The sequence below is a fragment of the Xyrauchen texanus genome, chromosome 3 (assembly GCF_025860055.1).
Source record: "Xyrauchen texanus isolate HMW12.3.18 chromosome 3, RBS_HiC_50CHRs, whole genome shotgun sequence".
In the NCBI taxonomy this organism is placed as follows: domain Eukaryota; kingdom Metazoa; phylum Chordata; class Actinopteri; order Cypriniformes; family Catostomidae; genus Xyrauchen; species Xyrauchen texanus.
In genome coordinates, this window is record NC_068278.1 from 7,300,347 (window position 1) to 7,315,683 (window position 15,337).

The following is a 15,337-nucleotide window of genomic DNA, read 5'->3' on the forward strand; positions in this document are numbered from 1 at the left end:
TATATAAATATAGAATTAACAAGACAGCCTGATCACTGTTTGCTGCTAGTTTTGCATTGATTAAGGTGGAATAGCTATTAGCTTTGTAAAAACAGAAATGAACTATTTGAAAATAATATTTTCTTCTCCAAAAAATACTTTTACTGGACATTGTGTATAATCCTATACATAGAGATAATACATTCTGAATATTAATATTCTGAATATTTTCGTGTTTGCCATTTTTAACCAACAACCCAACCAAATCAGTTGTTTTGTCTTAGAATCCAATGTCTCTTAAAGTCCCTCTCCAGTCACTGGTTTAACCCCTAAAAACTCAAAATTCGGTAATCAAAATTACATATTTAAACGTATTTTTCCATGAAAATAATCCCTTCATGCCTTAAAATGGCCTAGATATAACTCTACACCTTTGCCTCATTTAGTATGCACGGATCAATAAATATGAAAATTAGTCCCGCCTCATCACTCACCCCTCAGGCTCAGGCTCGCTGTGTCCCCATGATAAATTGATGGAGCTGCGTTGGTCTTCAATATAAGTTTAGTGGCAAAACCCATCTGTTTTTGGGTAACATTTTCAAAACAGTTTTCTGGAAAAGGACTACTGCAAACCCGAGTTTTCTCTGAAAGGGGGCCGTATGATTTTTCTAAATAAACTGCACCCATTTATCTCAGATTTTCAGATCTTTGGTAGTACATGAAGGCTCACCATTTGTCCTTTCGCAACTTTGCATCCGAAAACAGAAAATGCCTTGCAAAATACCAATATGTTGCTCCACCTGGCTTCTCCTGATACCCCTTGCTTCGCCGTAGCGTATGCTACTGATATGGAAAGCCCCACCAAGTTTACAGGATTGGTTCCTTAGGATTGTGACGTATGAAACCCTGTCTGTCTGAATCTGTGTTTTTGAGATCGTCTTTGGTACACTGCAGTTCCAAGGCGAAAATGATCAGCCATGGCGTTAACTGCTGATATCACTCTTGATATGTCTTCTAGCATATAAAAAACAACATATGGACATGTAAACAAGGTTAAAAACTTGATTTTCACTGGAGGGGATCTTTAAAGTCACACGTAATTTAGAAGATTTTTGTTTTGTTAGATTGTCTGAATTGTTGTAGAACAGCACTTCAAAATATGTTAACTGTGGTCATTTTCTCCCAAATTCCTGTATGCGGACCCCAATGCTTGTTGTTATCGTTATACTTATGTTAGTTGTTCAGACAAGCATTGGAGAGAAATTTTTTCTGTTTTGCAGTAAAAGTGAATCCGATTCAGAGCAAGATGCAGTGCAGAAGAATGTGGAGCAACGAGCGGAAGAGAAGGTGTGTGGTTTTAATAACCCTGTTGTTATACTCATTTAACAGTCTAGATAGTATCTGTTTTGATTTTCCATTTTAAGGTCTAGTTTGATGATCTTTGAGCTCTTTGGCTGGTAAATGATTGTTCAGAAAATCTTGGTACACTAACACAGTGTGAGTTAAGAGATTAGCTCAGATATTGAAGAGTATACATTATATTAGAATTCCAATTCAAATCTGTATTCCTTTATTAGATAAACATCACCCGTTTGCTTGTCTTTAGGATGGACAGATAAAAGAAGAAGAGGATAAGCCTGGCATGTGGGAGGAAACATTTAAATCGCACAGTGATTCAAAGCCCAATGGTAGAGTGAGACTTGGTTGAATCTTCCCCCTTTAGACTACATTATACTCAATAAAATATTGGGGAGATGAACACGGTTTCATTGTTTGCCTCTTTGTTTAGGTTTATTTAATCTTTTTTTTTCATTGTCATTCCAATTCAGGTCCAACATCTATTAGTTTAGATTTTTCCCTACCTCGGGTGGAACATGTCTACGGCATTCCAGAACATGCGGACACCCTCAAACTAAAAAACACAGAGTGAGTTCTTACATCAGTGTGATGCACCACACATGATTTTTCAATCTTAGAAATCTTTTTTTTTGTTGTTGATTTTTTTTTTTTTTCTCCCCTTTCTCCCCAATTTGGAATGCCCAATCCCCAATGCACTCTAAGTCCTCGTAGTGACATCCTCCCTCAATCCAGGTTGCGGAGGATGAATCTCAGTTGCCTCTGCGTCTGAAACAGTGAATTCACGCATCATGAAGCTTGTTGAGTGCGTTACCACGGAGACATGGCGTGTGTGGATGCTTCACGCTATTCTCCACGGCATCCACACAACTCACCACGTGCCTCACCAAGAGCGAGAACCACATTATAGTGACCACGAGGAGGTTACCGCATGTGACTCTACCCTCCCTAGCAACCAGGCCAAATTGATTGCTTAGGAGACCTGGCTGGAGTCACTCAGCACGCCCTGGATTCTAACTCATGACTCCAGGGGTGGTAGTCAGCGTCTTTACTCACTGAGCTACCCAGGCCCCCCAAAATCCCAAAATCTTAAAATTTGTATATTTTTTAATAACATGTTCATTAACTTTGATAGCATTAAACATCCGTTTGGGACAAAATAATATGTTTGTCCTGTTGTTTTTTCTCAGTGGGTCAGACCCGTATCGGCTTTACAACTTGGATGTTTTCCAGTATGAGCTGCACAATCTAATGGCTCTGTATGGGTCAGTTCCTGTGCTCATATCTCACAGTACTGAGCGCACTATGGGCATCTTCTGGCTTAATGCAGCAGAGACATGGGTGGACATCAGCTCAAATACTGCAGGAATGGTGAGAGTGAGAAACATCTTTATTTCTTTCTGTCTGTCTGTTATTCTGTCTTTCCTTCTTTTTGTTCTTTTGTACTGTCTTTCTATCTGTCTGTATCTGTTCATCTGTTTTTCTTTTGTTCTTTCTGTCTGTCTGTCTTTCTTTCTGCCTGTCTGTCTTTCTTTCTTTCTGATGGTCTTTTTCTCTGTCTTTCTTTCTGTTTTACATTTTCATCCTGCCTTTTGTTTTTTCTGTTTGTCGTTCTGTCCTTCTTTCTTTTCGCCAGTCTGTCTGTCTGTCTTCGTTTCTTTCTGCCTTTCATTCTGTTGTTCATTCTTTCTTTACACCTGTCTGTCTGTTTTTCTATCTCTCTCTCTAGCTGTCTTTCTTTCTGACTCTTTCTTTCTCTCTTTTGTTATGTTTCTGTCTGTCTGTCATTCTGTCTTTTGTTCTGTCTTTCCTTCTTTCTTTCTGCCTGTCTATCTGTCTGTCTTTCTTTCTGTCAGTCTTTTTCACTGTCTTTCTTTTTTCATTCTTTCTATTTTTCTGTCTGTCTTTCGTTCTGTTTTTTCTTTCTTTCATTCTGTTTTTTTTGTCTTTCTTTTTTCCATCTGTCTGTCTTTTGTCCATCGTCTTTGTCCTGTATCTTTCTGTCTTTCTATACCAGGTTTCAAAAGCATTCAATTGTTATTCTTCTTTTTTACTGTACAATACATTATAATGTTCTGTTGCCTGATTTCACTTGTAGCAAATACAATTTTAGATTGTAACTTTACTTCAAAAGGATTGTGAGCTTTGTTTTAAGAAGAGCAAAGGCAAAACAGTATTAGTTGTTGACGTGTTATCAGCCATTACTTACTAGTGGACATTAATTATGTGCCATTAAGTAAATGATGTAAAAATGTAATTTTATCAGTGCAATCTTCATTTAAATTCATTGAAATGGATGTGCTCATATGTTTGACAAAATGATGGACTTTGTGCAGGGATCCAGTGAAGCTCCTCAGACTGATGTACGCTGGATCTCTGAGAGTGGCATTATTGATGTCTTTATCATGTTGGGACCCAAACCTACTGATGTTTTCACTCAATATGCTTCACTTACAGGTACATATACAGACAATTGCCCTATGCCATATTTCATACTGAATTAGTTATTTACTCAAATAACTTTTTGATTAAAATAACCAACATCATTTCTGTTAAAGGGTATTTACATCTTAAATACACTTTAACAGAAATGATAGTTTAACCAGAAATTAAGAGTTCTGTTTTCATTCACCTACCCTCATGTTGTCCCAAACACCTTTGACTTTCTTCAGTGGAAAACAGAATTAGTTGTTTTTGAAGGATTTTCATGTGTCTTTGTGTGAGGAATACTAAATTATATGTTGCTTTCAAATCTCATTCGGATCTCTGCATATATTGGCCTGTCAAGATGTGAACAGTTTGGAGAAATTAAATAAAAAATAGATTTTGATGTCATTGATGCCAAATTTTTGCAATTCGTGTTTACGTGCCAAGTTTGAATATGTGCAAGCACAAGTGAGTATTGCGAGCTACGCGGTCACATGTGGTATGTAGACATTAGGTGGAAAATAACCTGGAGTATTTTAACATTTTTCTTTAGGCACTCAGTCATTCCCTCCACTCTCAACACTGGCGTACCATCAGTGTCGCTGGAACTATAATGATCAGGAGGATGTGAAGGCTGTTGATCAGGGTTTTGATGAGCATGACATTCCCTATGACTTCATCTGGCTGGACATTGAGCACACAGATGGAAAGCGCTACTTCACTTGGGACCCCATCATGTTCCCCCAGCCCAAAGACATGCTGCAGGGCTTGATGGACAAGAAACGCAAGGTGTGTGTTTGTGTATTTCTGTGACTGAAGTTAGGGCTGCACGGTATAAGCAAAAAAGCCTTTTGATGATATTGAATATACAGTATATCTTGATGTTCATGATTAAAGGGTTATTAATTAATCTATTTCAATCACAGGAACTATTATTTTCAACAAAACAGCCATTGTAGCCAAGTAGATTCAAAATGTTTAAAGGGGTCATGTCATGAGGAATCAAATTATCCTTGATATTTTGACATATAAGAGGTCTTTCTACTATAAAAACATACTGTACATTTCAGAACTCAAAACATAATCCCCATTGCAATAAAAGCATTTATTGAAACCAAGCTGCAAAAACGCCTCGTCCTCTACTTCCACGACTGTTCTACGTCACTAGGTGGCCATTAATTCATGACCGTCTCTACAGCAATAAAACATCAATGCCTACTTAAAATCATCACACCCTTGGCCCCACCCACTGGCGCTCTGTTCGTACTCGGAGAAAGAGCAGGACATAGGCCTACTATGGCCTCACTATTCCTAAACACCAAAGGGGACCAATCTGGACTATTTAGAATTATTTTTGTATATATTCATGCTGAGTATTTATTTGAAATTGTATATATTCTTTGACTGCTTGATGCATATCTTGTGCTGCTTTTAAAAGATGCAGTATCAAGTTACAACTCTGAAGAGGAGTCTCCATTTGGTTTCATTCAGTTGCTCTGCCTCTTGATGTTTTGAGCACAGACACGTCATGGACGCATTCTTTCTCCCATCTGCGCTATTTTTAAATGTTGATGTATGAAAGCATGAGCTAGTCTTTGACCGTTTTTATATGTTTAGTGTTAACAGTTGAGCTTGAGATGAAGAGTTTAATATATTCTGATGCAATGTGTATTAAGTTTAAATCCTGAAATGTAGTTTTATAATATTGTGGGTTTGTTCTAAGGGTTGACTGATTATCGGCATGGCAGATAATCGGATCCGATATAATTTTTCGAACTATTTTTTTCCTATCTAACATTAGCTTTATTAATCAACATGTTTTGAGCCTATTGATAATAAACAGAGATTTGTTTACATTTTGTGAAAATGAATCAGAGATAACATCATCTTTGGCATGGAAGCAAGACAACCAAAACTTTGTAATTACTAGTTCTCTGCTTATGATGAAAAACCTTTCTATTTGATAGTCAGTCCATTTATACTTAACTGTAGCAAACGTTTTTTTAAACTGCACTATTAGATGTACATAGTTTGTTTGTTTTTTGTAGATTTCCATTTTAAGGAAAATAGTAAGACATTTACATACATTTTCTTTCAGGGGTTACACCATACAGTATCTTTCCTATGATGATAGAAGATCACCCATAGTCCACTGCTTTGATTGTCTTCGGGCAGCAATATCCTCATTCTTGCCCAGTTCTTAAGAGAATTTTTGACTGTTGATTTTAAAATGTAAATTTTTCCTGCAAATGTATATCGGCCCCAAATATTGGTTATCGATCTCTTATTACAAATAATCCGTATCGGCCCTGAAAGAAACATATTGGTCGACCCTTTTTGTTCATTCTCTTCCGAATGAGTTTTAAATATATGTGACTATATTGAGAGCCTGTATGCTGTTAGCCAATCAGAACAGTGGACGTTTACGCTGAAGTTTTAAGGAGGTGCTTATGCCAAAACCGAGTGTTTCAGACAGAGGACCAGAGACTATGTGGAAAATGATCATATATTACTAAATTGTGACTGTTTTGGTGCAAAAATCCTTAATAACATTATCAGTGGACCTCAGGGAAGAAAATAAAACTATATATAAAAAAAAAGAGCATTTCATGATCCCTTTAATGCTAAAATACAGTATAATAATCAAGGCATGTTCACAGACTTTTGATTGATGATGCAAATTAATTCGAGTTTTGAATCGATTCATTGAAACCGACAGTTTGGTTTGATTCAGCGTTTTTGCCACTTAAGTTTAAATCAGAGACAATAAAACTCTATTTTAACTCTCTTTCAAATCATCTCTGATAAAAGTCATGTAATATTGTTTTTGTCCTCCAGCTAGTGGCCATTGTGGATCCTCACATTAAGGTGGACAGTGGCTACAAGATTCACAATGAGATTAGCTCGAAAAACTTCTATGTCAAGAACAAAGATGGAGGAGACTATGAAGGCTGGTGCTGGCCAGGTGTGTAGCAAATATTCAGTTATTTATCATAGTTAAATTGAATAGCTATGTTTGGAATAGTATTAAATAGAAAACGACTTCTACAGTAAATATGTAATGTACTACTTTTTACTAGGTTTATTGTGGAAAATTGTCTACGGTTTCACTTACTTTTTCTTTCTTTGGTAAAGGTAATTCTGGCTATCCTGACTTCACTAACCCTGAGATGAGAGTGTGGTGGTCCAGCATGTTTGCCTATGACCAGTATGAGGTGAGGGCATCTCTGAACTTCAAGACCTGCTACACTTTCTGACATTTTATAAGATATTTTACAATGAAGTCTTTAAAATTGGTAATTTAATTTATTTTAAACATAAGTAGTTGTGTTGCTAAAGCAAGTGTCGCTATTGCTTATAAGAATTTGTATAAACCTAACCTGAAGTAGTAAACTTTGACATGGAACCCATCCTTCATGCAATTAACAATACCTCAAATCAAGTGGCTTTTTGAAGAGAAGTGAGCTGAATGTTTTCCTAATGTACGATGAGACAGGTTAAAAAATAACCATAGACTTGCATTGAAGGAGGGACCCAAGCCATACAGTATATAGAGCCCAGAATATCATAAAGACTTGCGGATGGGCTCTTTTGATTTCAGCCTGTAAGCAACCACCCAGAACCCCCTAGCAACCATATAGCAATGTGCTAAAACCACTCAGAACCCTGACCTTTCTCCCCTATTCTGTTTGTCTCTTCCTCCTTTACATTGTTTTTCGTCTCTGTCCAGGGATCCATGGACAATCAGTACATCTGGAATGACATGAATGAGCCGTCTGTGTTTAATGGGCCTGAGGTGACCATGCACAAAGATGCTCTTCATGGTGTATGGGAGCACAGGGATGTTCACAATCTTTATGGCCTCTATGTGGTAAGAGACCATTTCCCTTTTCTGATTTATTAAAGGGATATTTAGCTCAAAAATGAAATTCTGTTATCATAATCTCGTCCTTATTTCACTTTAAACTAGAGGTGGAACAAACAAAAACTATATTTTACCTCAAGATATATTGTATCAATACTCGAATATTTCTCACAATAACGTTTTAGGGGAAAGAGAGAGATTGTGCACCACTCAGATCAAGGGAGTGAGAAGAAAAACGTAATTTGGTCAATGCGAACTCGATTATTTCTATTTTACTCAAATGCTAACTCAAAAAAAGCTAACGATGCAAGACTATAACTTAATTTATAAGGATGTCCGCACAGATCCTTTATACAGCTTGACTGCAAGAGTTTTCATGTAAACATGTTGGAACTAATAGACATTCGTTATCACACATCATTTTTTATTTTTTTTTCCACTGAAACTGACATGTCTGTGCTCAGTGCTACTTCTTTGGCAAGTAGGAAGTTGAGCACTTGCACTAAAGTTGAATAAAGACAAATGAGAAGCAGGTGAGTAAAAGATTGCTCAATGTTCTCAGTATATCGTGAACACAAATTTTGGACTACTTTTATGGTTGGAGGGCAGTTGTAACGGGACGACTGTAACACACTGGCTTCTATTAAATTCATTATTAAAACCTAGTATTTCTCAACAGTCAAGTGATTAACAACCTCCCATTGTCAGATACTAATGTGCGCTTCTTCTCCCACCACCTGGCTGGTGATTATGTAAGTGAAGCTCACACCTGAAAAATCCTAGTTTGACGGCAGCATTACAGGCAATTCATACTGATCGCATTCTTAGGCTAAAACAGACACAAAGCAACGAATAAAACAGAACACAGATGTCTCGAAACGTGTTTAAAATGTTGCTTTTAAATTAACACAGTGTCTAAAAAATGCAGTGGTCCTGCATGAGACGTCTAAAAAAACAGCCAGACAGCGCAACGGTCAAAGAAGCATGTGCTAGACAGGCATATATAAAAAAAGATGGCCTTGTCCGGACTGAACGGCTCTCAGAGGTGGAAGTCTTTGGCAATCTTGGCCATGTCATGTTCTCTTATCAGCATCTCGCTTTTAAAAGCATTAAGTAAGTACATACAATACAACTGTATTTAATGAAAAACACTGATACCTCCAGTATTACAAAGCTTGAGTTCGTGGTAGTACTGTGGCACCGGTATAGGCTACTGTGCAACACTGAGTTAATATAGGACCGTCTACTGAATTGTTTCTTTTCTCATACTACTTTTAAATTAAGATGTGAGAATATGAAATGGTTAAATATTTTGCTCATTTGTTAACAACCAGATATATGTTCTCTGCAATAAACAATTGCTATAGCACAATGCTGGGCAGTGTTACCCTAAAGTACGGTGGCCGAGAGAGCTCAACGTGCTGCAACCTAAAGAAGATGCATGCAAATAGAAAAAAACGCATGCAAATAGAAAAAAACACCAGCAACATCTTCATCAGTTTCACAGCACACGTGTGCTCCAAATACTCACAACACAACCAAATACAGAAACGCGCTGCAAAACTTCACAACACAACCAAATATAGAAACGCGCTGCAAGCACTGATTTATATATATAGATCAGTGGCTGCAAGTAACACAGACCACAACGGAAATGTTTCCGGGGGAACCAAATAAGTGACGAACCCGGCTGGGACATGCTTACAGCAAAGAACTGATATTGACAAGAAGTGAAAGCCTATATATATATATTTTTTTTTTTATATAAATAAACTATAATATTAAAATAATATTGTAATATATTGTATATAGAAATAATATTATAATATTATATTGTAATATTATACTTTTTTATAGTTGTTCTACTCTTTGCTTACAGCTCAAAATTCTACTTTATTTTATTTTATTTATTTTAACTTTTTTTCCCGCAAAATATACAGAGATTCATTTTTTATGACATACAACTTGTATACAATATACAAAATGTATTAACAATATGTTTAATGTCATCAGAAATGAGAAAAGAACAATGAGCTGAAAACTAAAATAAATAAAAAAGATAGAGAAGAAGAACATGAAGAAAATATATTAATCTTTACATCAGTTACACCAGAGCCATTCTCTCCATGGCTCTGAGTTACACTATACAAATTGTTTCATGTTATGTTTAAATTTTCATAAAGAAAAGTTTCATAAGAAGGTGTAGATAATGTAGGGTCCAGTGTTTTAAAGTTGAGACACTGACACACAGATATTTAACGGATATATAAAACGCATATTTTAACAGTTTTTTTGTAAAGTAAAAATAAATTTATTTGCAACGGTTATGTTAACAGCATTATATTTCTGTCCTCAGAACAGCTATTTAGCTGAAGGACAACGTGCTGCGTTGTCATGGGAACATCCCAGGTGAAAATAATTACGTTGGAAGTTGTCTTTCATTGCTTGCTTCATCAAGTGCGTTCCAAACGGCTACATAAATGGCACACTAGTGCCATGCTCACTCCAAAAGTCCCACTTGAAGAGCTCTGCCGTCTGCCCTTCGAAGGGAGTAGGGCATAGGGATGCTCACGTGCAATAAGCACGTCCCAGCCGGGTTCGTCACTTATTTGGTTCCCCCGGAAACATTTCCGTTGTGGTCTGTATTACTTGTAGCGCGTTTCTATATTTGGTTGTGTTGTGAAGTTTTGCAGCGCGTTTCTGTATTTGGTTGTGTTGTGAGCTTTTGCAGCGCGTTTCTGTATTTGGTTGTGTTGTGAGTATTTGGAGCACACGTGTGTTGTGAAACTGATGAAGATGTTTTCTTAATTTGCGGGTGTTTTTCTATTTGCATGCGTTTTTTTCTATTTGCATGCGTCTTCTTTAGGTTGCAGCACGTTGAGCTCTCTCGGCCACCGTACTAAAGGCATCAATGGTCTCTACAATCAACTTAAGCTTGCAATGCTTTTCAGAAACGCATCCCTGATTGGCTTATATTGATCCTCTTGGGGACATAAGAGACAATGTTGATTTAAAAGTCAGATGTAGCTTTTTTCCCCTTACCTGAAATAAATTCTGAAATAAATGTTTTTCAGCCCTGTTGACAGCACTAATATAATAAATGGATTGTGTCTAATAATAGAGATGGAAAAGGAGAAGCTAGTAGCTAGAAAGAAGTTGTGGTGAAAAGTGGCCTTTCTCTCCTAACATTCTTTCTGTGTTATTAGCAAAAGGCGACTGCAGATGGTCTGATTCAGCGTTCAGGAGGAGTGGAGAGACCGTTTGTTCTAACTCGAGCGTTTTTTGCGGGGTCACAGCGTTACGGTGAGAGATGCATTCACAACAGACAGGCCTTGCATGTTTTTAATAGAGCATTTAGTGCTGAATTGCTCACTCTGTTGCTCAGGTGCGGTGTGGACAGGAGATAATGCAGCTGAATGGGGTCACCTGAAGATCTCCATCCCCATGTGCTTGAGTCTTAGTTTAGTGGGCATCTCTTTCTGTGGAGGTGAGTAATCAGACTTGCTAATATGTGTTTATACTGACAAACAACTACATTAAAGGTGCTTCCACATGACTCATGACGGGGCGTCAACTCACCACTTGATGCAAAGCACTGCCTTGATCCCCACATGAAAAGTGCTGCAGAATCTGTTTCTTCTGCATTAATGTTACTTTAAAATTGAGCAAAAGTACATTTAAATCAAGGTTGTCAACAGGATTTTTAGATTTTCTGCCAGTTAACTTCAAGGACTGCTTTACGGAAAAAAGTGAAATGAGCGAGAAACTTGTGTTCTGTCCTATTTTTCCTTTGGTCTTACATTCAGTACCTTGCTCCTTCTCTTTATCAGCTGATGTTGGTGGTTTCTTTAAGCATCCCAGCACAGAGCTCTTGGTGCGGTGGTACCAGGCAGGAGCTTATCAGCCGTTTTTCCGTGCACACGCTCACCTGGACAACCCCCGCAGGGAGCCCTGGCTGTTTGGCCCAGAGAACACCGCACTCATCCGGGAGGCTGTGCGCCAGCGATATGCCCTCCTGCCTTATTGGTACCAGCTATTCTACAATGCATACCGCACTGGACAGCCTGTTATGAGGTGGGGCTGCACAGTGATAAACGATTGACTTATTGATGGGTTTATATTCACTTATTTTTATGGCAAATTTTGGGATATCACATAAAAAATGCTGTATGGAAACACCAAAACGTTTTTCAAAATGCGCATAAAAAATGTATATACTTGCTTGTGGTGCATATATATTTTTATTTGATAAGACGACATGCACATAAACTACAATGAAAACATAGTTATGGAATAATGTATATTCATAGTTAAATAGGAATATAGATGGGCATCAAAAAAGTCATGTGACTTAGCCTCAAGCCATGTGAATACATAATTCGCTGAGAGAATTTCATCAAGATCATCGCATACTATCTGAAATATTACTCCGGTTATTCTGAAATGCCGGAGCCAAAGCTTGTCAACAAAATGATTGGCTATGGCTAATGGCTACTATAGCCTCCCAGTAATGCGTGACATGCTTTCGCTCCTGGACATAATCTGATGCTGAACACTTGCAAACATGAAGTTCGTCTGAGCATTTTATCAGTGTGCTCTAAACCCAAAGTAATTTATTACAGTTAATAAAAGAGCCACAGTGGCTTCAACTTCCATTTTCATGTCTATTTTACACCAAATTCCCCTGAAGCGACGATTCTGTTCTCTTAAACACATGGAATGGAAATGCAACTTTATTCACAAATTGTAACTTGGAAACATAGCTGTAGTTTGCTACAATTACTTTATTAATTAATTACTGGTACCAGGTTTGTTGCTGGTCTAATGTGGCATACCATTGACCAAGATGGTCTATAAGGTCGACCTCTGGCCTAGCAGTCCAGCTGATCTAGACCAGCATGTGAAACCGTCTACCATTAGAAGCTTGTTTTAGCTGGATTTACCAGCAGACAACCCATAAATAATGTGGTATAAGGAAAGGTTATGAAGACTGTGATTCTCAAACAGTGATAAAGGTGAAGTGTGTAATTTATTTCAATGTTAAAATACTTTCTCCAATCTCGCCTTCTTATGCAAAGGCAACTATAAGTAAGCCATTCATTGGTTGATATCCCTGGAAATTATAAACATCGTGGCTCTTCAGTGCTTTCAAACATTGCTCTTTGTTTGAGCATCTTGACCAACCCAACATGACAACATTGGATCAAGCAATGTCGTTTGTGTTGGGTGGGACTATCTGGTTGTCAGAAAAATGGCAAAAGTTTGGAGTATTCTCAAAACCTGTTATTTTTGCAGCTCTGTTTGGTGATGCTAGTGGTGCAGAAATTGCACACTGCACTTTTAAATGAAAGGATTGTATTATTGATTCTCTCTATCCATTATTCTCCTCATAGACCTTTATGGGTGGAGTATCCTGAGGATGTTGCTACTTTCTCAATTGAGAATGAGTACTTGCTTGGTGAGTTTTTAAACATGAATTGCAATTACCCCAAATAAATGTTGTGGCAGAGCACGCTAACATGGGTTATTTTCTCCATGACTTAGGGAAGGATTTGCTGGTGCACCCTGTTACTGATGAGGGGGCTACAGGTGTCACTGCCTACCTGCCTGGGAAGGGCGAGGTAACGTGGTATTTGCCAAAACTTTAATCTTTCTGAATGGAATCCTCTCTGAAGTCTCAAACTCTTCATCTGGGTTGCTTTTGTAGGTTTGGTACGATGTTCACACATTCCAGAAACATGATGGGTCTCAGAGTCTCTATATTCCTGTCACCATGAGCTCAGTAAGTCCACACATTTTCAGTTTTTGACTTTACATTTGTTTTTGTAAGGTTCATCTATGCAATGCTTTTATTCAACGAGACTTACATTTGAGGAATACTACGACAAAAGTGATTCATCCTAGAGGTACAGGAACATGACATGTTTTGATTCAGAATTCCAGAATTTCTCAGAAAAATACAAACTATTATAGAGATGTTGGTGAGACAATGGAAAGAGAATGGGGAGTTAAAAAAATATTAAGAACGAGTAGATGCATACATTTTTGCATGAATTAGGCATTGAGCAGTGAGAGTGTCTAGGCATCAATTGTACTTTTTTCTACTTCTGGCTGGATGTTAATTGATGGCAGCCTTAAAACCACATGGTAAAAAGTTGGCAGACTAATTGAAGAGGGTCTGATCATGACTTTTGAATAATTTTAGGGTTGGCGTATTAAACCCTCTAGTACCACCAAGTGCCCAGAGTGGCACTTTTCTGGTTATAACTTTCTCCCCAACTAAACCAAAAATCTTTGGTCTATGAAAGTGAATCATAATTTGATTCCTTGAGTCATGCTGAGTTTAGTGAACCTGGTAGATTCGTTTACTGGCTGATTAGATTGTCCACAACTTTACAAAAGTAATTTTCATCATTCCACCATCTTAATGTTTATATATATATTACTACAAAATTTGTCCAATTCGAGGGAAATGTGGGTGAAATGATCTTCAGGAAATGCCTCAAATTTATCTTCTGTCACACTACACTTCTTGCACCATTCACGGGAAACCGGAAACACAAGCTCATGTGAAGAAACCTTCTAGTTTCCTGCATTTATAAGTTGAAGTTTTGTGAACTCTGACCTTCGAATCTGGATGATGACAAGACGTGTGACCAAAAGAAGATCAACACATCACATGCTGACTTTGGCTTACTTCAAAGAACATGTATTTCAAAGCTGCATGTTTTTATTGTTGCAGGAAGCCGAGTAGATGGTATATTTAAAATTTAACCTTGTTGTTTGTGATTTGTTAAAATCAGAAGCCCTTGTGCATGGCATCTTTAATGTGCTAACATAGTTGGCCATAAATCCGGTAAACATTAACTAAAGCTAGATCTAGGCAATGCTTTTGCTTGTTAACATGAAACAGTACAGTAGGTGACATAAGGGTCTCTGAAGTTTTAGGACAGCTCCACATAGTGGTCAACCAAATATAGTCCTTTTGATCATACTTGGCCCATTATTTTGTGTTTGTTTCAGTCCAGTCATCTTTATCAAGCAACTACTCTACCTCTCTTCCTCTGCATCCCCATTCTCAATTCTCTCTTTCTATTCATCACATTTCAGATCCCAGTTTTCCAGCGAGGAGGGTCCATTATCTGCAGGAAGGACCGTGTAAGGAGATCTTCCTCTTGTATGGAGAATGATCCATATACCCTCTATGTGGCCCTCAGTCCACAGGTAATTCAGTATTTCCTCAAATCCTTCTAAATTATTGATGGACATTGATGCATGAACTAATGTTTCTGCATCTTGAATAGAAAGAGTGTTCTGCAACCAATATTTCGGAGACATTTTACACACCCATCTGTGCACAGCAACACTCTAAATTCAGTTTTATCTTGTGCTTTAGGACTTTGCTGAAGGAGAGCTGTACATTGATGACTTCCATACGTTCAGCTTTGAAAAGGAGAAGCAGTTTATCCACAGGCATCTGTCTTTCTCTGCCAACACGTTGTCCTCCAGGTGGGTCTGCTCATTTCTCTTTACTTTTTACTTCATTTCAACATGAACAGATTTGCAATTTTTGCCTGGAAGACAATAAAATGGCCCAAAACAAAACAAACAATTCCATAGACTTGCTTTAAAGGAGGGGTTAAAGCCAAATCTAGAGACCAGAATATCATAGGTAGGCTCTTTAGCATTAGGCCAGTATGCAACAATGCC

At 37.7% G+C, this 15,337-nt stretch overlaps 1 protein-coding gene across 1 annotated transcript in view; it reads left to right on the forward strand.

Moving 5' to 3' along the window:
* LOC127625847 (neutral alpha-glucosidase AB-like) overlaps positions 1 to 15,337 on the forward strand; it is a 30,440-nt gene that overhangs the window by 11,539 nt on the left and 3,564 nt on the right. The window contains exons 7-23 of the mRNA XM_052101262.1: positions 1,260 to 1,326; positions 1,586 to 1,667; positions 1,809 to 1,905; positions 2,526 to 2,706; positions 3,672 to 3,792; positions 4,316 to 4,551; positions 6,601 to 6,727; positions 6,898 to 6,977; positions 7,493 to 7,633; positions 10,834 to 10,930; positions 11,013 to 11,114; positions 11,458 to 11,701; positions 13,021 to 13,085; positions 13,172 to 13,248; positions 13,335 to 13,409; positions 14,738 to 14,851; positions 15,024 to 15,136. Coding sequence (XP_051957222.1) covers positions 1,260 to 1,326; positions 1,586 to 1,667; positions 1,809 to 1,905; positions 2,526 to 2,706; positions 3,672 to 3,792; positions 4,316 to 4,551; positions 6,601 to 6,727; positions 6,898 to 6,977; positions 7,493 to 7,633; positions 10,834 to 10,930; positions 11,013 to 11,114; positions 11,458 to 11,701; positions 13,021 to 13,085; positions 13,172 to 13,248; positions 13,335 to 13,409; positions 14,738 to 14,851; positions 15,024 to 15,136 — 2,019 coding nt within the window. The remainder of the gene's footprint in view (positions 1 to 1,259; positions 1,327 to 1,585; positions 1,668 to 1,808; positions 1,906 to 2,525; positions 2,707 to 3,671; positions 3,793 to 4,315; positions 4,552 to 6,600; positions 6,728 to 6,897; positions 6,978 to 7,492; positions 7,634 to 10,833; positions 10,931 to 11,012; positions 11,115 to 11,457; positions 11,702 to 13,020; positions 13,086 to 13,171; positions 13,249 to 13,334; positions 13,410 to 14,737; positions 14,852 to 15,023; positions 15,137 to 15,337) is intronic.